A 21,931-nucleotide genomic window follows, 5' to 3' on the forward strand; every position below is an offset into this window, starting at 1 on the left:
ATTTCGTTCCAGTGCCTTGACCGGTACGCTGTCTGGTACGCTGTCCGGTACGGTATTCAAAACATTGGTTTGCATCCTAATTACACATTATGCTTAGTAAACTTTTTATATAAAATTATTTATTTTATTTCATCTAATTATTATAATTTTTTTTAATTTTTATATAAAATAAAATTAAAAATTTAATTTTTTTAAATTTTAAAATAAAAATAATATTAAAAAAATATATTTTAATAATATTTTATTTAATTTTCAATTTTTATCTCAATTCATCTCATTTCATCTGTAAAATAAACGAGACATATATAAATATTTTGAAAACGCATGTCTTGTTTGGTATTAATTATCTTCTAAAATTATTTTTTATTATTGTTATTATTATAACAAATGCTACTTATAAGCACACACTTTCTATAGCTAAAATGATATTATAAGAAAATCTTAAAATTAAATTTTATCAATTGTATCTTCCACACTCATTTGAAAATATATTTTTTAGTATGAATATCTCTATTCTAAGATTTTCACACTATATATCATCTATGTAACATAATTTAAAACTTTATGAAGAACATTATTGTTTGGTATTAATGATTTCTTTCTGGCAACTTTATCACTATCGAGAAGAGTTTCGAATGAATTTATATTTATAGTGTAGTTATAATTGGCAGTTTTGATTTAAAATTTTTTAAAAATCCTAATATTATTTCTAAAACAAAAAAAAAAAAAAAAAGTGATATTTTGTTACTTACACTAGAATAGTGTGTACTACTCTACGGCACACTGCACAGTGCGCGGAAACTTTCGTAAATTCAACAGTAGGCTTGGATAAGGAAGGCATAAAGGGTATAGTTGTCATTACACGTTTAAGATTGTGATTGAACAGTAAAGTGATATTAAATATAATAAAAAATTAGATAAAAACTAATAATAAAATAATAAAACTAGCCATAAAGTATTGATTTCCAACACTCATGCACACCTTAATCCAACACGTGGCGTCAAAATAGTGGGCTATAAAAGAAAACATCGAAATATCAAAATGTATAACGACTCTTCGCCAGACCCACCGATTAAATATCGAAACGTGTCGGTTGCACGTACGTCGGAGTTGTGCCGGAAGTCATGCAACCGTCAGCTTCACACGTCAGCAGGAACATGAAGGCCCGTGATGGAGGGAATAATTTTCCTCTCTCTGTTCTTCGTCCTCGTCTCCTCGGTTTCTTGGCCAACGAGGCACTAGTAACAGTCGTAGGTATTGACTTGGGCGCGACGACTACCCTCTCCCGCACACTCACTCTCTCTCTGGTCCCTCACATTCTTCGTAAAATTTTCTGGTGAGATTCTTGTTATAATTTCCTTCTGAAATTTTCTTTTGGTTTCTCAGTCAGTGATCTACTGTCTTTAGCTTAGTTTCAATCAAATATGAATGGCGAGTTTCAAGCTTTGTTCTGTGGGTGACTGATTTTTCTCGACTTGTTTCATGTATGTGGGCGCCTCTGTATTTTCTTAGCAAAAGGATTTCCGATCCCAGCCGTAAGAGATTAGACCATTTACTTCTATAAATTTGATAGCAGAACTCTACTACATTGTTTAAGATGTTTGTTTGTTTTTTTTTCTTTCACCCGATGTCCAAGAAAAAAGTCCCGACTAATTTCCAGAGTCCAGTGAGAAATTTTTTTACAATTGCACCTCAGATAATTCAACCAAACGTCTCCATTTGGATGTTCTCTAGCAGCCAAGAAATTCTAGACCGGAGGGTACTACCGAGACGAAAGCCCTTGCCATTTGAGCCATGTTTGGTTCCCCCATCCCCCACGGGACGAATTTGTACGGCTGCATGCCTAGAAAATGACAAAGCTCGGAATGTTCAAACCTATGGTTACGTCAATATTCTTATGTTTCACCGAGATTCACTTCTCTTATGCAGTAATACATTAGCATTTTTAAGGAAAATTTGTTCAATAACTCTGTGCTTTGTCCAATTGAGATTCATAGCTTTTCATTTTTAATTTTTTTATAATACTCGGGGTATTTATTACTTTGGATCGACCCCTTCACCCTGTAGGACGTGTTGAGATAAATGTGATGAAAGAAGTCGATCCAAAGTAGAAACACCAAGGGATAATATTCCTAAAAAAACTACCCAAGGGACGAGTTTTAATTTGGACAAAGCACAGATCTTTCCCCAAAATTTTCTTCTTGAAACACCATGCCTGCCATTGAAAGTAAATTTTCTTTTTCAATTTTTTGGGCAAAAGAGGGTTGAAAGGGCCGATCGGAGGTGGCCTCCCCACCTGATTGTGATCCTAGTTGCACTCTATCTCTTGTGAACCGCATATGATGGATTTAGATGGTAGGAAGCTGCATGCGCTCCTTCAAGTTGGGCAGGAAATTCAATGAATCAATCAGTGATTGATACTGATAATGTAAGGAATCTGTATTTTGAATTTAAGCCTAGGACTTGGTACATGTCAAAGCACACGAGAGTAATATAACGACCATTGAGCCACCACCTTTGGTGCTTTTCATTTCTGTATTTGGTATTCAAGTATGGGTGCTTAGTTTCACTTTTGCGTTTAGCTATAGATTTCACAGACTCTCATTTTGAGAAGTGGGGTTCAGCTCCAAGCTTTTAATAGAATATCTTCTTCTTCTTCTTTTATATTTTATTTTTATTGGGTTAATGATATATCTAATAGTATAGATATTCTCCATCCAGTTGGGTATTCAATTTTTTGAAAATTTCTGTTAAAAAAGCATAAATTTTGTTGACTTACCACGTAGAACTTGTGACTTCTAGTTTTCCCAAGTTTATAATGACTGAATTGTTATGGCAGAAAAGAATACTGGTGAATTCACTTGGACTTGATGGGTAAGACAATTCACTTGTCTGGATTCCCTTCTAGTGTGACTGCACAAGAAGTTCAGGAATTTCTGGAGCGACATACAGGTGAAGGTACTGTTTATGCCATTAAGATTAGACCAAACAGAAGTGGGGGTCAACGAGCAAATGCAACTGTTCAATTCACCAGCAACAGACATGCTGAGTCTATTATCTCCTTGGCTAATGTACGCCTATGGTATGGGCGCTCTTATTTGAAGGCATGGGAAATGGAGCGTGATATTGTACCAAAGCCAAGAACCTTTCTGCATAGCTTGGAAAACATAATACTGCATTTTGGCTGTCAGATCTCAAATGAAAAGTTTTCAATCCTATGGCGAGCAGTAAATGTTTCTGTGAATTTTGGGACTGGGTTGCGGAAATTTCAGTTTGTTCTGTCGCTTAATTCTGTGGAGTACAAGCTTGAACTTTCCTATGAGAACATATGGCAGATTGAGTTGCATCGCCCACGTCGTCAAACTGCAAAGTATCTTCTGATCCAGGTTTCTTCTTTAGCTTAGTTTAATCTTAAAGTACATGATTATCTTCTCTTGATACCTAAGTAGCAAGACAGGAATAGCATTTATTTTTTCAAATTTGTTTTGTCAATTTTGGAGAATTAAAAAATTGCCTGTTTTACATGTTGAGCTTGCTCCTTTGTTTCTTTGATTTTGGTTGCAGTTTACTAACTTTTAAGAAATTTGAAACAGTCGCAGCAACCTAACTGAATTGTTTCTGTAATGATCCAAGGAAGGATGAAGCCATATTTGGGCCCATATTCCAAAATGATTAGTTGAGCCTGCAATTGAAGTCCCTTGGAATTCGTTATAAGAGGCAGGAACTTCTCATTTCCCCTCATTTAACACCTTCCCTTCATATGCATAATTTGTGGGATTTTAGTCTCTCTCTCAGATTCCCTATCTCCTTGTCGTGCCATTCCATCATAGGTAGCATAGTTCAAGTTCTACAATTCAGTTTGGATTAGTTCTAATACCATTTGTAGCGATTCAAGGAAGGCTAAAGTCACATTTGGGCCCATATTCCAAAAGGATTCATCAAGGTTATGCTTGGAGTCCCTCATAATTCATTGTAAGGGGCAAGAACTCTTAAGTTCTTGAGGGCATACATTTTCTCTCAATGGAAAGTGGAGTCCTTACTCATTGTGTTAATGCCTAAAAATAGCACAGCAGGCCGGAAGGAAAGAAAGAGTCATTCCTGGCCCGCTATGGTGATTTGGGCATTGATCGGTGCGCTTTGGGGTCCTTGGTGGTGGTCCGATGCGGCTGTAAGGTGTCCGTGCGTACATCTATGGCAGTGAACAGGAAATAAATATAGAGAAAGTAAAAGAGAGGGAGACACATAGATTTAAGTAGTTCGGCATAACGCCTATGTCCATGGGTAGTTTGGTGGTGGTGGTGGGGGGGGGGGGGGGGGGGGAGAATCCACTCTAATATGATTGTTTTACAGTCTCTCATTGTTGCTGTATAATAGAGATCAAAGGTCTATCTTCTGATGGTGGCCCTGTCGTTGGTGCTATGGTCGTGAGGTTGAAGAAGCTCCAGGGAAAGTTCAAGTCTGGAAGCCCCAAGTCATCTTGTCTCTTCCTTTTATCCTCTGTCCCTTCCCTTCTTTTATGTCACCTCTCCTTTTGTCCCCTCCTGACACCTTTTCTTCCCTCAGCCTTTTGTCCTCTCATTCATTCTCTCTTTCTTCTCTCCTGATAAGACCCCCTACCTTGGGCTGGGCTTGGAAACCCATTATGGGCTTGTGATATTTTATCCTCTCCAGTTGCCCGCGGTTCTTAATGCCAATTCTCTTCGAAAGAAGTCTTTGAGAATCTTCAAGATAAAATTTGCGACTGAGGTAGTCCGCAGAAATCTATAGCAAAATAAATTTCGAGAGTGGGTCCTTAGTTTTTTGCTTGTGTTGAGCGATAAAGATTTCCAAGCGCGAAATTAGGGGGGAGATAGGCTTGATGGCGTAAGGTGCGAGTGTGAAGCTTGGCTTCGGCTGGAGATGGGTTCAATCGCTTAAGGTGCGAGCGTGGAGCTTGGCTTCGGCTGGAGATATACTCGACCGCGTAAGGTGCGAGCCCAAAGCTCAGCTTCGGCGGGAGATGTACTCGACCGCGTAAGGTGAGAGCGTGGATCTTAGCTTTAGTGGGAGATGTACTTGACCGTGTAAGGTGTGAGGGCGAATCTTGGCTTGGGTGGAAAATGTACTCGACTGCATAAGGTGCCTAGGAGGCCTGGCGGTCCCTGACCTTTTCCCCCTGTTGACTCGTTACGAAAGTGGTGATGAGCCAGGCAGTCGAAAGACTGGACCCGCCTCTTTGGAGTGACGGAGGTCGGGCAAATAGTCAGACTGAACTTGCCTCTTTGTCGTGATGAAGGTTGAATAGTTAGTAAGACTGGACTTGCCTTGTTGACCCTCGTAGATGTGAAGGAGGTCGAGCAGTTTGTAAGACTGGACTCGCCTCTCGTAGACATGAGGGAGTTTGAGCAGTTCATAAGATTAGACTTGCTTTGTTGCCGTGATGGAGGTTGAGCAGTTAGTAAGACTAGACTCGCTTCATTGACCCTCGTTGATGTGAGGGACATCGAGCAGTTTGTAAGACTGGATTTTCCCGTTTGGAAGGTAAGTAGTCATGCAGTTCGTCTGTATGAACATTAGTCATTGTCGAAAAGTGTATATTCATCCGACATTTTTGTTTTCGATAGTGTTGGTGAATTTTATTTTTCTGTTGTGAATTGTTGTTAATGTTTCCATTTTGTCGTCAGTGTTAAGAGTTTGTTTGTAGTAACTCACGCAAAGTGATCAGGGAACCCGTCGACCCTCTTAGTACACCTTAGGCGGTTGCCAAGCCCATTGACTCGTTCCTGTAGGTAACCCGCGTGAGGCGGTTTTGGAGCTCGGAGGCACATTCTCTTCGAAGGCTCGTTCCCATAGGTAACCCACTAATAGCAATTATGGCACAAGTGCAGACACTCGGCGTCTGCTAGTGGAGATGCCGTCCCGGGAGTAACGTTGGGTAGTGTGTAACACTGAACCTGCACTCTGCCGTGAGAGGCGCCGAACAGCCTGGGGATTAGACTCGCCTCTTTAGCCTCACGGGAGAGGTAAGTAGTCGGGCAGTTTGTAGGACCGGACCCGCATTTCGTCGTGACCGAGGTCGAGCAATTCGTAAGATTGAACTCGCCTCGTTGACCCTCGTAGACGTGAGGGAAGCCGAGTAGAGGTCGATCAGTTTGTAAGATTGGACTCGCCTCGTTGACCCTCGTAGACGTGGGGGAAGTAGTTGGGGCGCTTGACTGTGCTACAAAAGCCAAACTGGTTAGCGTAGATAATTTCCAATCACAAGTGTGAGATTTGCGCACACGAATCGTTCTGTTGGAGTGCGATGAAGTTTTGAGGTGTGCGTGAGAGGAGCCAATGAGTAGCCATGTATCAGCGATGATGGAGGTCCGGGGTGCCCACTTGCATGTTAATGCCAAGAAATCGATTCTGATGGAGACATTGGGATGTTCGAGCAGTGCCCGAGTGGAGTTGTGTAGCCGGTGTTTTGTGCCATAGGAATGAATTATGTTAGTAAAAATGGAATCCTCATAAACTTAGAGAGAGGCAAACTGGGGTGTTTTGGTTGCTGTAGTCAATTTTTCTTTGACTGAAATTGTTCACTGCTGGTTGTTGTTTCTTTTCTTCCTCGCTTTTCTTTTCTCATTTCTTTTCTTTTTTCTTCTTTCTACTTTTTTAAGCTTGTCTAGTGTATGTCGTGCAACTTTGACCACCTGGGTTGACCGTTGCTTGGGATGTGTGACCATCGCTGCATCCCTCTTGGCCGTGTAACTTCATGAGCGGGTAGTTTTTACAGTGATATTGAGGGACCTCTTGTTTGAGTTCTATTGTTGTGGAGCTATGGCAGGAGAACTACTGAAGCTGAGGAGGTTGTGTCCAATCATTTCTTGTCCGTGCAACTGCTGTCCAAGACGTATATGGCTGTGCAGTTTGTAGGCGAGCAACTTGTGGCCGGGGAAGATACAACTGAGCAGTGTGTGTGCATGGCGCAGTCTGCCTGTTTGCACCTGGCCAACTTGGGTGGTTGAGTTACTCCTTTTCCGAGTAGTCTAGTGGCCGTGAGAGTGTGCTAGCCAAGCAACTAGTGATGGCCAAGGTGCATGGACGCTGTTGGTGGTAGCCGAGATGCTTGTGCAGGGCGAGATGGTGCTGGCTGAGTCAGGATGACGCAGGTAGTCAGGACAGGATGTGTGCATGGCCGAGTAACCTAGGGCTGAGAAACCAGTGGCTAATGAAGGCTGGGATGGTATTGGCAGAGATACCCAGGGCCAAGAAAGATGCATGGCCGGGAAGCCCACAATGTGGCCGGGGAATGTCTTTTGTTGAGGGACCGGGGACCAACATCTTCGTGGCTGAGGACCACCATGCCGACGACAAAAAAGTTGGTGTGGTGTGGTTGCTGGAGGACTTCACAGTCCACGTGTATCCTTAGCATGCGGTGTATGCTTTGTGTGCTGCCTCCATGGATGGTGGTCGCTCTAGTGGCGACAGAGATCTCTGGCAGCACAAGAGGTGGCTTCCGGCGTGCGAGGGAGGTTGGTGATGCGGTGGAGCCTACTAGAGGACTTCACAGTCTGTGGGTAGCCGGTGAGGCAAGTATCGATTGCGTGCGTGGCCCCAACATGTGGGCCATGTCACCTCCAAGGATGGGGGCCACTGTTGCGGCGGCAGAAATTGCCAATTGGCCAGATTGGTGGCCACCGGCACCCTCGCTAGGCCCACAACTGGTGGGCAAGAGATGTCTTGGGTGCATGTTACCTTTCATCCTTCTTATTGTGCATGGCACTATTCATGCCATGCACAATCATCATGTTCCCTTGTGTGCTAAGGACTTAGGTGCATAGGGCACACTTTGTCTGTGCTCGCGTGCATATTTTGAGTGTACTGCACCCTTGCTCTAAGTGCATAATGCATTCAAAGTGTATTTATGTGCACAGTGCTCGCCTATATACTCCCCCCCTCCCCCCCCTCTTTGCACAGTGCACCCAGAGTGCAATGAGCATTTGTAGCTCGAGCAGTGAGTAACTTGGATTTCCTCCTTGGTGTTCATTCACCCATTTTTTTGCAGTAGTGTTTTTCATAAAAATAAAAGTTGATAGGCCGATAATACTTATCTGGGAAAATTTCATTTACTAGTTCGGTGATTATTTAGCGCACTGGAAAATCGTCTCTCTCTCACTTTCGGTGTAGAAAATAACTCGATCCTATAGACAGCGGCAATTGTTAATGCCTAAAAATAGCACAAGAAGCCGGAAGGGGAGAAAGAGTCATTTCTTGCTCGCTATGGCTATTCGGGCCTTGATTGGTGTGCTTTGGGGCCCCCGACGGTGGTCCGATGCTACTGTACGGTGTTTGTGTGTACATCCATGGCAGTGAGCAGGAAATAAATGCAGGGAAAGTAAAAGAGAGGGAGACACAGATTTACATAGTTCGGCATAATGCTTATGTCCACAGGTCATTTGGGAGGGGGGAATCCATTATAATATGATTATTTTACAGTCTCTCATCCTCGTTGTATAATGGAGATCAGAGTTCTATATTCTAATGGTGACCCTATCATTGTTGCTCTGGCCGTGAGGTTGAAGAAGCTCCAAGAAGTTCAAGTCTGGAAGCCACAAGTTCGTCTAGTTTCTTTCCTTTATCCTCTGCCCCTTCCCTTCTTTACGTCACATCTCCTCTCCTTTATGTCACCTCTCATTTTGTCCCCTCCTGACACCTTTTTTTTCCTTAGCCTTTTGTCTAGGGGTGCTATCCGCATCATGCGGTGCCGGGTAGTCCCCTCACTGCCCTCCGCCCTGCATGGGTAAGGGGTGGGGTTTTCACCCCCGCCTACTTCAATAATGGACTATATTTCACTAGGTTCAAAAATTATTCCTAGGTCCAAAAGTGATCAAAAACACATTTGGAGACTCAATTTGTAAATTAAAATTTGTAAATATGACTATAATTTAAAAATTATATAGCTTTTAAATTTGCTAGTACATACCTTGTGTAAGTTCTAGTATAATACAAGAGTCACACATTACTTAAGTGTAAGACCTGTATTGTCTAGACAATCTATAAAAGGGTCACCTTACTACACTACAACTTACATAAAGTATTAAGTAAAAGTTCTACTTAATACATATTACTTTTTTTTTTTGATAAGTTACTTAATACATATTACTATATTTATATATAGTAAAAATAATAAATATTTATATTAAAAAAGAGAGGTGCGGGTTGGGTTGGGCCCTACCCGCTTCCCACCCCAGCTGGGGTGGGGAAGCGGGGTGCAGGGCTTCGCTGCCTACCCCTACTTTTGTCCCCTCTTTCTTTCTCTCTTTCTTCCTTCCTGATGAGACTCCCTCACTTGGGCTGGGCTTGGCAACCCATTATGCATCTGAGATATTTTATCCCCTCCACATTGGATAGAGAGATCTGCAAAATCCTCTTTTCCATCACCTTTCAATGAAATTGGAGAAATCTATAATTTCCAAGTTCTTGAAAAAATTATAATTTCAAAACAAGAATATACGGAACATATTTGTACAAATTTAATTGAGTACTTGTAGAGATAGAAAATCAGTCTTCATCATTAATAAATTTGAGAATAGATTCTATTTAGGACTTGCCAATGATTACCTTGGCTGAAGTTACCCTGTGATTGGAGACAGTTCAAGTGAAAGGAATGAGGCTATTTTTCATTATGACTGTTAGTTCAGCTATCTTCTTTTATCATTTCATCTTCAGAAATTCGAACTTCCTTTATTAATCTTCTGCACTAAGTCACAGTACTTATTCCCAACTTGACCTCGTTCAAATAGACTAGAATAATTTCAGTCTAGTAACGAAAATATCTGCTTAATTGGAATTAGGTTGGACCTTTATAATGTTGTTTGAAATTTCTGTTGAACAAGTTTGATATACCGTCTGCAATTGCAAAATGCTATAATTTTTTTTGTTACAGTTGCAGGCCACTTACTCATTCCTAATATGTATTTTTTTTAATCTGCTAGTTATTTGGTGCTCCGCGGATTTATGAGAAAGATTCGCACCCTTCAGACAATTTATATGAAAATCCCCTTTTCAATTTTTTCAAGGATATCCCTGATGACCAATGGGTCAGGGGAGTGGATTTTACCCCATCATGTTGCATTGGGCAATCTTCTTCATTGTGTTTGGAGCTTCCTTATGGCCACCAGCTTCCAGATTTTCGGGAGAACTTTGCTTATTATAAAGAAAGTGAAGGAAGATATATTCTGGAAAGTGGTTCTACTTTCTCTTGCAATCTGGATCTAGTTCCTATTGTTGGCCCTTCTCCAGGTGTTGATTTACCGTATGAAATCTTGTTTAAAATTAACTCCTTGGTTCAGCATGGCTGTCTTTCTGGACCAACACTTGATGTTAGGTTTTATCGCTTGGTTAATCCACGTACTATAAACATTGCCTGTATAGAATATGCACTGGAGAAACTCTCTCATATAAAGGAATGTTGCTATGACCCATTGATGTGGCTCAATGAGCAGTACAGAAAGTACCTCAAAGCAAGGCATCCTCCAAAGTCGCCTGCTATATTATTGGACTCTGGGTTGTTTTATGTACGCAGGGTTCAGATAACACCTTCGAAGGTGTACTTCTGTGGTCCAGAAATTAATATATCAAATCGTGTGCTGCGCAATTTTCCTGATGATATAGATAATTTTCTCCGTGTCTCATTTGTTGATGAGGATTTGGATAAAATGTTTTCAACAGATTTATCTCCTCGGGCGTCTTCTGCAAATGAAGATAGGAAAACTGGAATCTACAAAAGGATTCTCTCTGTTCTCAGAAATGGCATAGTTTTTGCTGGAAAGAAGTTTGAGACTCTTGCATTCTCATCAAGTCAGTTACGGGATAATTCTATATGGATGTTTGCTTCAAGAGATGGTCTTTCTGCTGCTGATATAAGAGCCTGGATGGGAGATTTTTGTCATATTAGAAACGTGGCAAAATATGCTGCCAGACTGGGTCAATCCTTTGGCTCATCCACAGAAACGCTTACGGTTCATGCACATGAAATTGAAATTATACCTGATGTAGAGTTAAAATGGGGTGGAGTCAATTATGTTTTCTCTGATGGAATCGGGAAAATATCCGCTGGGTTTGCGAAGAAAGTGGCTTTGAAATGTGGCTTTAAAGGATCCCATCCATCAGCCTTTCAGATTCGATATGGTGGGTATAAAGGTGTTGTTGCTGTTGATCCAACCTCACCAATGAAATTATCATTGAGGAAGAGCATGTCCAAGTATGAAGCAGATAACCACAAGAAACTAGATGTCTTGGCATTTAGCAAGTTTCAGCCTTGTTTTCTAAATCGCCAGTTGATCACTCTGTTGTCTACCCTTGGTGTGAAGGATAATGTTTTTGAGAATAAACAAAGACAAGCTATAGAACAACTGGATGCTATACTAAGAGATCCATTGAAGGCACAAGAGGCTCTTGATTTGATGTCCCCAGGAGAGAATACTAACATTCTAAAGGAAATGCTCATGTGTGGTTACAAGCCTGATGCCGAACCATTTCTTGCTATGATGCTGCAGACATTCCGGGCATCGAAATTGTTGGAGTTGCGAACCAAAACAAGGATCTTTATTCCAGATGGAAGAGCAATGATGGGATGTCTAGATGAAACTGGAACCTTAGAATATGGTCAGGTATTTGTACAATTTTCTGGCACTAGACACAAGCAGTCGTTCAATGATTCCAGCATGTTCGGTAACCATGGATCCGATCAGCATTTTTTAGTTACAGGGAAGGTGGTGGTTGCCAAAAACCCATGCTTGCATCCAGGTGATGTGCGTGTTTTAAGGGCTGTAAATGTGCCGGCATTGCACCATTTGGTGGATTGTGTTGTTTTCCCTCAGAAAGGATTGAGGTAAATTAATCTCTTCATACTTTTATGACTCTATGGTATTGAATTATGTTTATCAGTCTCCTATATATTTGAACCTTCGTTTGAATTGTACTTAATTTGAATTTTATGACTTGAACTATACCTTTTCTTTAATCATTAATAAAATTCATAATTTTTATTATTATCTCAAAAAAGATTTCAAAATCAAACCAAACATCTTCAAATATGAAAAGTACACTATTTCAACTTTTCATCCAATCATTGCCCAAACACAAAAATAAAAACAAAAACTACCCTAGAAAAAATATATTTAAACAACTTTTCAAGTCCACCTCTTACTTTCACAAACTCCAATACAAAACATGTTTAAAATTTGAAACTTAATAAACGACACATCTGAAAATTCTCAAAAATTCTCTAAATTTCTCAAAAATCTTGAAACCAGACATGCTCTATGTTTCTGTCAAGAGTTCTCATCAGTTGTTGATGCTTAACTGAACCAATGTTTATTTATATCCAAGTAATATGGCTCCTAGGGATTTGGTTCAGTGAAAGATAATGACACTTACCATGGTCATAAAAAATAATCAGGATTTTATATTTTATTTTATTTTTTTCATATGAAGGCAGCAATTGAATTATATGTGATTGAATGTAGTTTGTTGTTCTGAAATCTAGTTGTTTGAAAATTTTAACATGTTATTATTGGCAGTGCTGCTTTTATTTGATTGCACTTGTCTATTATTCATGAAAATTTTCCAGTAGATATGGATAACTAATATATAAAATTTAAATGTAATACAAGACCACATCCCAATGAGTGTTCTGGAAGTGATTTGGATGGAGATATCTACTTTGTCTGTTGGGATCCTGAACTTATCCCACCTCGGCAAAACGAACCAATGGATTATTCCCCAGCAAAAAGTATGCAGTTGGATCACGATGTTACAATTGAGGTATTACTCTCGTAGATATATTGCATTGTCAAGTAATTTATGAATGCTATTTTTTTCAGAAAAAATTGTCAGTTATAAAAATTTTCACTTATGCTAAGCTCTTAGGTTCTTATTCTGCTTTCCTATCAAGATATCTCATTGTTGCACTTCATTAATCGTGGTCTCTTTGTGGTCATTATACTGGTTTTTTGGTGAACGCATTCAAATTGGTTCTGACAAAAGATTAAGGTTTCGTTTTGAATGTGTTTCTATCCATTCTTTCTACTGGACATACTTGGACGAATGGTGAATTAATGTTGCATATTGAACTTATTCCTTGTTCACTATTCTCTCACTTTCCAAGACATGATTAGGTTTTGATAATGTAGTGTGCAAACAAAAGATTTATATGAGCCCATGATAAGATTATGGAATATCAGTTGCTTATATTAAATCTTCTGTCTTCCCATTCTGAAAAATAGATATCTTTTATGCTTTGGTGTCTATCTGTAACACCCCGTTCCCATAAGATAGAGATGTCACTAACATTCATAACATATTGCCCGGTAAAGAGATTCATATCTTGAATATACCTCATTTATTGAAAAGCGATAAAATGTTAAAAACTGATTTGAACATAATCGTCTCAAAAACTGAACGTAAAGTAAAATAACATAAATTAATCCTAGGAATGACGTAAAAGACGTCTTATTCTTGTGTGAATTATCATCTATTCCTTCCTAATCCTTTGTACTAAATCTACTCCTGGCCATCTAGCTCTGCATCGTCATAAATATCATCTGTAACAATTAGACATGAAAGAAACAAGAAGACAAACAAGAATGAGTCGAATACTCAGTAAATAGCACATCATACTGTAAAACATAATCTGGCCTAGCATGGATTTAGTTTCTGAAGACTCTTAACAAAATATATACATATATCGTCATATATTCACATAGCACATATCTATCCATCATCATGAGCGGAAGCATACATAATTAGGGCAAATATGTAACGTGAATGTATAATAACTTGTTTATCTTGTTTAACATGGAGTGAAACACGCTTGAGTCCGTGTTTCACTTAACTGGCATAACATGGAGTGAAATACGCTTGGGTCCGTGTTTCACTTAACTGAGTAACATGGAGTGACACACGCTTGGGTCCGTGTTTCACTTAATTGAGTAACATGGAGTGAAATACGCTTGGGTCTGTGTTTCACTTAACTGAGTAACATGGAGTGAAACACGCTTGGGTTCGTGTTTCACTTAACTGAGTAACATGGAGTGAAACACGCTTGGGTCTGTGTTTCACTTAATTGAGTAACTTGGGTCCGTGTTTCACTTAATTGAGTAACTTGGGTCCGTGTTTCACTTAACTGAATATCATGGAGTGAAACACGCTTGGGTCCGTGTTTCACTTTACTTGAGTAACATGGAGTGAAACACGCTTGAGTCCGTGTTTCACTTAACTGAATAACATGGAGTGAAACACGCTTGGGTCCGTGTTTCACTTTACTTATGGTTAACCACGCTTGAGTCCGTGGTACTGTATTAAAACTTCTTATCTTTCTTAATGCATGAGAATTCATTAGGCTTCATGAACTTGCTTAACATGGCATATTCTTGTACATGGCATAACATAATATGACATAGCATAACATAACAAGAACTGAACATTTGATGACATTCCATGGCATACATGATCTAAGTACTATATAAACATGGCATACATGATCTGAGTGCTACATGAACATGGCATACATGATCTAAATATTACATGAACATGGCATACATGATTTACGTGTTACATGAACATGGCATACATGATCTAATTATCACATGAACATGGCTTGCATAATTTGACTATTCTATTACATGGCATATTTGACTTGAATTACTACATGAACATCTCATGGCTTTTATATGATTTTAGTAACATTCAATCAATCAAATAACAAATTCATTCATTCAAGCATAATCTCATATTTCATCAAAGATCGTGAAAGGAATCTAACCTTGACTTGTCTTATAGCGTAGCATAGATAATCATCATAAGGACATCATATTTTCATACATAACAATAATATTCACAGTACGCATGCATTTATATGATCATATTATTTACCTCTTAGCGTTGCTTCCTGACTTCCAACTTGTAGCGCGTTACCTATAGGAGGTACTAGACGTTACTAATTTCCTAGAAAAGTGTGTCGTACTATTTCATGTAATTAAATACATATAAAGGAACTTAACTAAAATAATAGGCTTCATAGCATACTTTTTAAAAACATATTTTAAAATCCCTTTAGACTTTCTGTTGTAAAATAGTTTATAAACTTCCCCCTGATTAACAAAATGTGGACTCTTAGAGCAGTAACTCTTACAACACAGCCCACACTTAGAGCAAATTCAATTTAAAATCACATGTTTAATTGAATTCACCCAGCCCATATAGGAAATCAGTCCACGTAATGCACAGATTTAAAACATGAAATTTCCCATAGACACTGTAAGCTACACTGTAATTAAAAAGAAAATCTCATCAATGAGATTTACGGAGGCCTAGAACAAGAGTTATAAAGGGTATTTTGGGAATTCACTTAAAGGTCATGGTTATTATGGGGAAAACTGATTATAAGGAAAAACTATAGGCTTACGCCCGGGGGGCCCGGGGGGGGGGGGGGGGGGGGACTCTCGTCGTGTACAGAGGGCTGAACTAAAACAAAGAAGTGGTTGTGCGATGCTCACCGAGAGAAAAAGGCTGAGGCGACGGCGGCTCTGGGGTGGTTGGAAGTGACCAACGACGTGACTGGGTCCTCTGGGCAGTGGTGCGATGCAAGAGAGAGAGAAGGGGAGAGAGAGAGTTAGACCGAGACGGAGAAAATTATGGGAAGAGAGAAATCCCGTCGGGAACTTACCGGAAATGATTGGGTTCAACGGGGTTGGGTTGGCCGGCGTTTTCTGGCATCGTGGGTGGTGCTCCGACGTCCTAGGGTGGTCGGCGGTGGCTGGGCCGAAATTTCAAATCCTCTGTTTCAAATTTAAAACAGAGGCTTTGTGGTTTCTTATAGGCGATGGGAGGGAAACCTTTAGGAGTTGGCTGAAATTTGAAATTGCCTAGACTTTAGGAACCTATTCTTACGAGGATATAGATTTTGAGAGGATTTGAAAAGTTTGAGTTGGAGTTAAACTCAAACTGGAAACCGAATCTAGTACGGGAACTTAATGGATAAGAATACGACGATTTTGGATAGGGAAAATCACTAATTTAAATCTATCTGTTAGCACATTTTCTAAAATGAAAATAAAAATAAAAATAAAATAAAATAAATAAATAACAAATAAATAAAATACTAGTGTTTAAGCCCTAAATTTGGATCCGTATGTTACACTATCTCTATATTATCGTATAATAAATGGTAAAGTTGGATTTGGCAGACAGAATGATAATTGCAAATGACGCAGCTTCAAGAATGTGTAGTAGCTTAAACATTTCAGCATCACACAAGTTGGAATTGGACGAAAATCCTTCAAAGCCATTGCATTAACGAGTTGCATTCATCTACAATTTTTTTTTTTTTTGCCTGTGAATTCATTGAAATTTAAGCTTCTGCTCAATTTTCTATTAATCCTCATCACTAAAACTCAGAAAGATAGTGATTTCCCCCAATTCCACTGCAAAAGAAGTTCATTTCTTCTGGTACAGGAAGTCGAGGAGTATTTCGTCAATTACATAGTCAATGACAGCTTAGGTATTATTGCCAATGCCCACACGGCTTTTGCGGATAGAGAGCCCCAAAAAGCAATGAGTGGCCCATGCATAGAGTTGGCAAAACTATTTTCAATTGCTGTTGATTTTCCAAAGACTGGCGTACCAGCTGAAATTCCACGTGAGCTTCGTGTCAAAGATTATCCAGATTTCATGGACAAGCCAGACAAACCCACATATGAATCACACAATGTGATTGGAAAGCTTTACCGGGAGGTGAAAGATATTGCTCCCAATAATGCTTCTTTTAAGTCCTTCACTGTAGAAATGGCAAGGCGTTCATATGACCCAGACATGGAAATTGATGGATTTGAAGATTTTGTCGATGATGCTTTCTTCTACAAAAACAATTATGATTACAAGTTGGGGAACTTGATGGACTATTATGGCATCAAAACTGAGGCTGAAATTCTCAGTGGGAATATTATGAGAATGGCCAAGTCTTTCACTAAGAGAAGAGATGCAGAAGCAATTAATGTGTCTATCAAGTCCTTGAGAAAGGAAGCTAGAGCCTGGTTCAACAAGAAGGAAAGTGGGTTGGATTCTGGAGCTGATGAAGTGTATGCAAAAGCTTCAGCATGGTACCATGTCACATATCATCCAAGTTATTGGGGTTCCTACAATGAGGGTATGGATCGAGATCATTTTCTCAGCTTTCCATGGTGTGTCTATGACAAGCTGGTTCGCATTAAGAAGAATAAAACAAGTATTACAAGGGCTCTGTACATGTCTTCTTTGGAGCACCAGTTCGGTCGTGAATTGCATTTGTGATGAGAGGCTCGCATCGATTGTCGCCTCTGGAATGTTTGATGATATCTGTAGCTTGCATTTCTCTTAGACCTTGTTGTGTGTGCATGTGAATAGGAAGGGAAGAATTTAACTCAACTACTTAATATTTGCTTTTATTGGCTAATCTTTCATCAGATGTAAATACCTAAGTTGATGATGAGACTCAAAAGTTGATCGTTTTGTTGTATATGTCGATGGTGTTAAGCTTCTCTTGGTGTATGGTGACTAAAAGAAGTGGTTTTGAAGTCATCATTTCCTTTGAAGATTATGGGTTAAAGCACATCTCTTCAGATACTTCATCCCAGCTATAGTAGAAGCATGAGGTCCAGGTGTGTTTTATTTTCTATTTTTATTAATGCAAAGCCAACAATTGACAGTATTACGAGCAATCATGCACTCAGTGGCCCATACAGAGTGTTGTTTGAGGCTTTGAGCTACGATTGGTATGAACTTGGAAAAATCAATTCCAACCAATTTCAATCGAATTAGAATCACTTAAATTGGGTAATAAAGGAGAAAGGTGTCAATCTTGGACCGACTTCCATTTAATCTCAATCTTCTTAGGACACTTTTGACCGTATCCTAGGCATCTTCTTAATCAATTACATATACACACACCAAATCGATACCATTTGGATTCGTTTTCAATCCCAATAAATGCAAAACCATATCAATTAATCTCATTTTCTTGGAGTTTTGTATTCAGTCGATAGCATTACATTCAGCTGGCATCACTTCTGGGTTTACAACATTACTAAACATTTTTCGACATTCAAATGATCAGTAGTGTTTTGAGAGAGATACAGAAACAAGTTTGCGAGACTTGGGACTGGGAGTAACTCTTATCTCTACTTAAAAAGCTGGCATTAGATACGTTTTAAAACAATAGAAAGCTGAGTTCCTGCCTGTAATTGGGACTCCAACAGGTTGGAAACCTCGTCAATTTTCTTAGAGAGACGATAGAACAAATCATCAACAATCCCAGCTCCAAAATGTTTACTGATCATACCCTCCAGGCCAGCTCTTCTTTGCATCACGCATGACTGCCCACTAATTGAGGCATCAATTCCTGATTGAGGGTTTTGTATCTCCATTTTCTCAATTCTAAAACACCCATTTCTTTCCACAATCTCTCTCATTTCCTTGGGTGAGGTAATATAGAAAGGCAAGTTGAACAAGTCCACCTGAGCTTCACTTATTAATCCCTGCAAAAATATTTAGCCATTTTGGCCTTCTACGCATGCATGAATTGAAATTTGTTCATGAAACAACGTAGAACTAGGAGAGACGAGAGAACATTCAACCTCTACCAAACGGGTCATCATGAATCAGCTTTCATTTTAGAAATTTAATTTGCCAGATTACTCATATGCTGATTGTTAGTGAAGTTCAGCAAAACTAGTTTTAGGGAACTTCCTCTTAGAAAGCCTTGCAATGAAAACGGTTATATATGTGTGTGTGTGATCGCTGACATACCTCCTTTGCCATATCCATGAGGCTGGACCCCAGGCAATCAGACATCAATCCGTGTGCACTGGATTGGCCCACATTTGGGATAGCTGGCATGATAAGCACCATTATTCCATCCACAGCAAGCTCTTTAGCTCTAGCATCAAAAAAGGTTGCCATATCCTCTGCAAATTGGGCTGCATAAGCATGAGCTACTTCATCTTGGGCACAAGTATAGCTAATCCTCCCCTTGTTCCATGCTGGAGAGTTCTTGTTTAGCAACTCTTTTGGCACCTCAGAGAGCAATTGGAGTGCGTAAAAGGAATGAACAAAGTGAAGAGAGGATTTGGGGAATAACCGGCAGTGCAAAGACCCCGGCACTCCGGCCGCAAAATATGGCCTTTTGGGCGGAAGAGTAGTAAAGAGGGTATTGAAATTATTGGATGGAATGTCATTGAAAAACACCTGGAACTCTGGTGTATGAGAAGTAAGACCTTGAGATTGGTACTTGTGCTGCACAGCATCTATTATATTTTGCATGACATGGAAAGTGTTTGGTCCAGCTGAACATCCTAAATCTGCTATACGAAATGTGCTTTTTGAAGTAAAAGAAAACTTCTTTAAATCAAGCTTCTCTGCAATTGCATCATCGATCATTACCTTTGCGACATTCATAGATTCTTTCTATGCTTCTTTCTGCAATATAAGTTGAGTATGTGAATATTGTCTCGTTTTCACACAATCATTATTAGCATCTTTATGGCCATAGCCATTACTCGCAGAGTCAAGCTGGCTATTATTCTGAAAATTTATTCAACTTGAATGTTGGAAAAATGTAGTCAACATAATAAGTTTTGATTGCTTGATGAAGACATTTATAAAGTTTGGCTAATGTAATGAAGGTGATAGAAAATCAAAGTGGCAGCCAAATGAACAGAAACATCAAGGCCATGAAGATTGAGAGCATATGCTTGGGTATGATTAAAAAAAAAAAAAAAAAAAAAAAGGTACCCAAATCTCCAACAGATAATACGGGGACTGTTGACCAAATTTTCTAGAATTTTAGGGATGGCCTTTACATTCTGTCACAAATATATAGCGATTGCCAAGTAATTGAAACAATTGACTTGGTCTAATATATATATAGTAAAATTCTACTTATCATCCCTACACCACACACCAACACGTAATTTGTCAATTTTACCCTTTATTTTATTTTATTTTTGAAAGTACACACATATTGATGTGTAACACATGTGTGTTTAAATAAAAGAATTAAAATGACAAATCACTGTGTGGTATAAGAATGATGAGTAGCATTTTTTATATAAATTGCCAATATTGGTAAAATTATTTGTACATGCATACATAAATTTATTTTAGAGAATGTTTATTACAGTTGACTTTTGGGGTATATTGTCAACAATCTGGATATTAAAGAAAAATTAAATTTTGATATGAAATGTGATCTAAACTTCGTAGATTGTTTTGCACTTTCCACTAAAATGAAAAAAAAAAAAAAGTTTATCCATCATATACATCTTAAATATCACACACATACAAACTCGCATATACTTTTATGTGTGATTAAGATGTATTTGATGCATAAACCTTTTTTTTAGTGGAAAGAACAAAACAATATATGAAGTTTAATTAGATCACATTGCATATCAAAATTTAATTTTCTTTAATAAACAAGACATGCATAGAATAGTCATTCAAGTAAACATGCATAGATATATAGTAATGCCAAAATGGGAGTGAAAAAAATGAATAATTCCAAAAGATTTGCAAGTAAAATGTCTAAGGGCTTGTTTGGGAAGTGAGATGAGATGAGAATTTTGTGAATAATAGTGAAATTGTTTGAGTTAAGATGTTTTATTAGGTTTAGAAAATGATCAAAGATAAAAACTAAATAAAAATATTAAAAAAGTAAATTATTGTTAGAATATAATTTTTTAATATTAATTTTATTTTAAAATTTGAAAAGGAAAGTATTGTTTTTTGTGTGTTATTTGTAAGTTTGGAAAAGTTACAATAATTAGTTAAAAAATTTAAAATTGAAAAGTATTTATAATTAAGTGATGTTTGGGAAGGAAATTATAAAAAGTTTTGATATCATCTCATTTCTCAAACAAGGCCTAAACCTTATCTTGTGGCCTCTAAGACTGTTCCTTGAACATTATCAGCATTAATTTGTACCATGCATGCATGATTCTATTCTTAAGTAGTATTACCAAAACATTCTTATGCAACAATATCTCTAGTTGATAGGACTATTAAGGGAGGAAGAGAGGATATATCGGGAAAAAGATCAGTTCTTGCCTCGATCTTGAAAACTTCAAGTGAGAGAGAAGTAGATTCATTGCAGGGATGCCACATCATTTATTACTCAGTTAATTCTGCCTAAAATATTTATATGAACAGTAATAAATATTGTAAGATCTACTACTTACGTACATATAGCTATTTCATTTAGACTTCGTTTATTTTTAAAAAACTTTTTACCTTATCGTATCTCATCCCATCTAATAATTATAATTTTTTTAAACTCTTGTATAAAATAAATTAAACGATTTAATTTTTTTAAATTTTAAAATAAAAATAATATTATAATAATATTTTATTTAATTTTTAATTTTTTATCTCAATTAATGTGTAAAAATAAAATTGTAATGATCGGATAAGAACTCAAAGCAATATGCGATGCACGAAGGAAGAAAATGCATGCATGCTTAAATAGGGGTAGAAGTTCTTGAAGAAGATGAAACCTTGAAATCTGAGCTTTTGGCGTCAATGTAGGCAGCGTCTCCGGTATTCATTGGATAAGATTCCGGCACTGATCTTTCTGTGCTATTGCTCATGGCTTCCTTGCATGAACGCACTTGCTTTCATTTGAAGACACCACGGAAAGTTAAAATGCATTTGATGAAGAGATGACTTTCAAATCCAATTAATACAAAGGAAATATAATGTCATCATTGTAAAGCCATAATTAGTTGGCAACATCGATGATCAATTCACAACATGACATGTCAGTCAGGTCAAATGGAGAATCAGTACTCTAATTTCAACCCACATTTCACACCCATTGGTAATGTTTCCCTTTATTTGATGTTTGTTTTTAATTTCTGATTGTCTTTTCTTCCT

The 21,931-nt window shown here is 38.3% G+C and overlaps 2 protein-coding genes across 3 annotated transcripts; one reads left to right on the plus strand and one right to left on the minus strand.

Annotated features, from left to right (window-relative positions):
* Nucleotides 1–1,150: 1,150 nt before the first annotated feature.
* Nucleotides 1,151–17,595, plus strand: LOC121257258 (RNA-dependent RNA polymerase 1-like). 2 transcript variants are annotated; one of them, XM_041158202.1, is made up of 5 exons: nt 1,151–1,337; nt 2,846–3,387; nt 9,958–11,855; nt 12,640–12,790; nt 16,481–17,595. In XM_041158202.1, exons 2-5 carry the CDS (start codon nt 2,872–2,874, stop codon nt 17,312–17,314), a joined length of 3,399 nt encoding a protein of 1,132 aa, XP_041014136.1. In that variant the 5' UTR covers nt 1,151–1,337; nt 2,846–2,871; the 3' UTR covers nt 17,315–17,595. The 2 variants fall into 2 exon arrangements, with proteins under 2 accessions (XP_041014136.1, XP_041014135.1); XM_041158201.1 differs by having other exon boundaries at nt 1,152–1,337; nt 2,841–3,387.
* Nucleotides 17,596–17,970: 375 nt separating this feature from the next.
* LOC121257163 (loganic acid O-methyltransferase-like) lies at nt 17,971–21,674 on the minus strand. The gene is made up of 3 exons (XM_041158069.1): nt 21,553–21,674; nt 18,809–19,477; nt 17,971–18,537 (listed from the first exon to the last, which is right to left on the minus strand). The coding sequence occupies exons 2-3, from the start codon at nt 19,454–19,456 to the stop codon at nt 18,199–18,201; spliced, it is 987 nt and encodes a 328-aa protein (XP_041014003.1). The 5' UTR covers nt 19,457–19,477; nt 21,553–21,674; the 3' UTR covers nt 17,971–18,198.
* Between the last annotated feature and the right edge of the window lie 257 nt (nt 21,675–21,931).

Source organism: Juglans microcarpa x Juglans regia, chromosome 3S (genome assembly GCF_004785595.1).
Source record: "Juglans microcarpa x Juglans regia isolate MS1-56 chromosome 3S, Jm3101_v1.0, whole genome shotgun sequence".
In the NCBI taxonomy this organism is placed as follows: domain Eukaryota; kingdom Viridiplantae; phylum Streptophyta; class Magnoliopsida; order Fagales; family Juglandaceae; genus Juglans; species Juglans microcarpa x Juglans regia.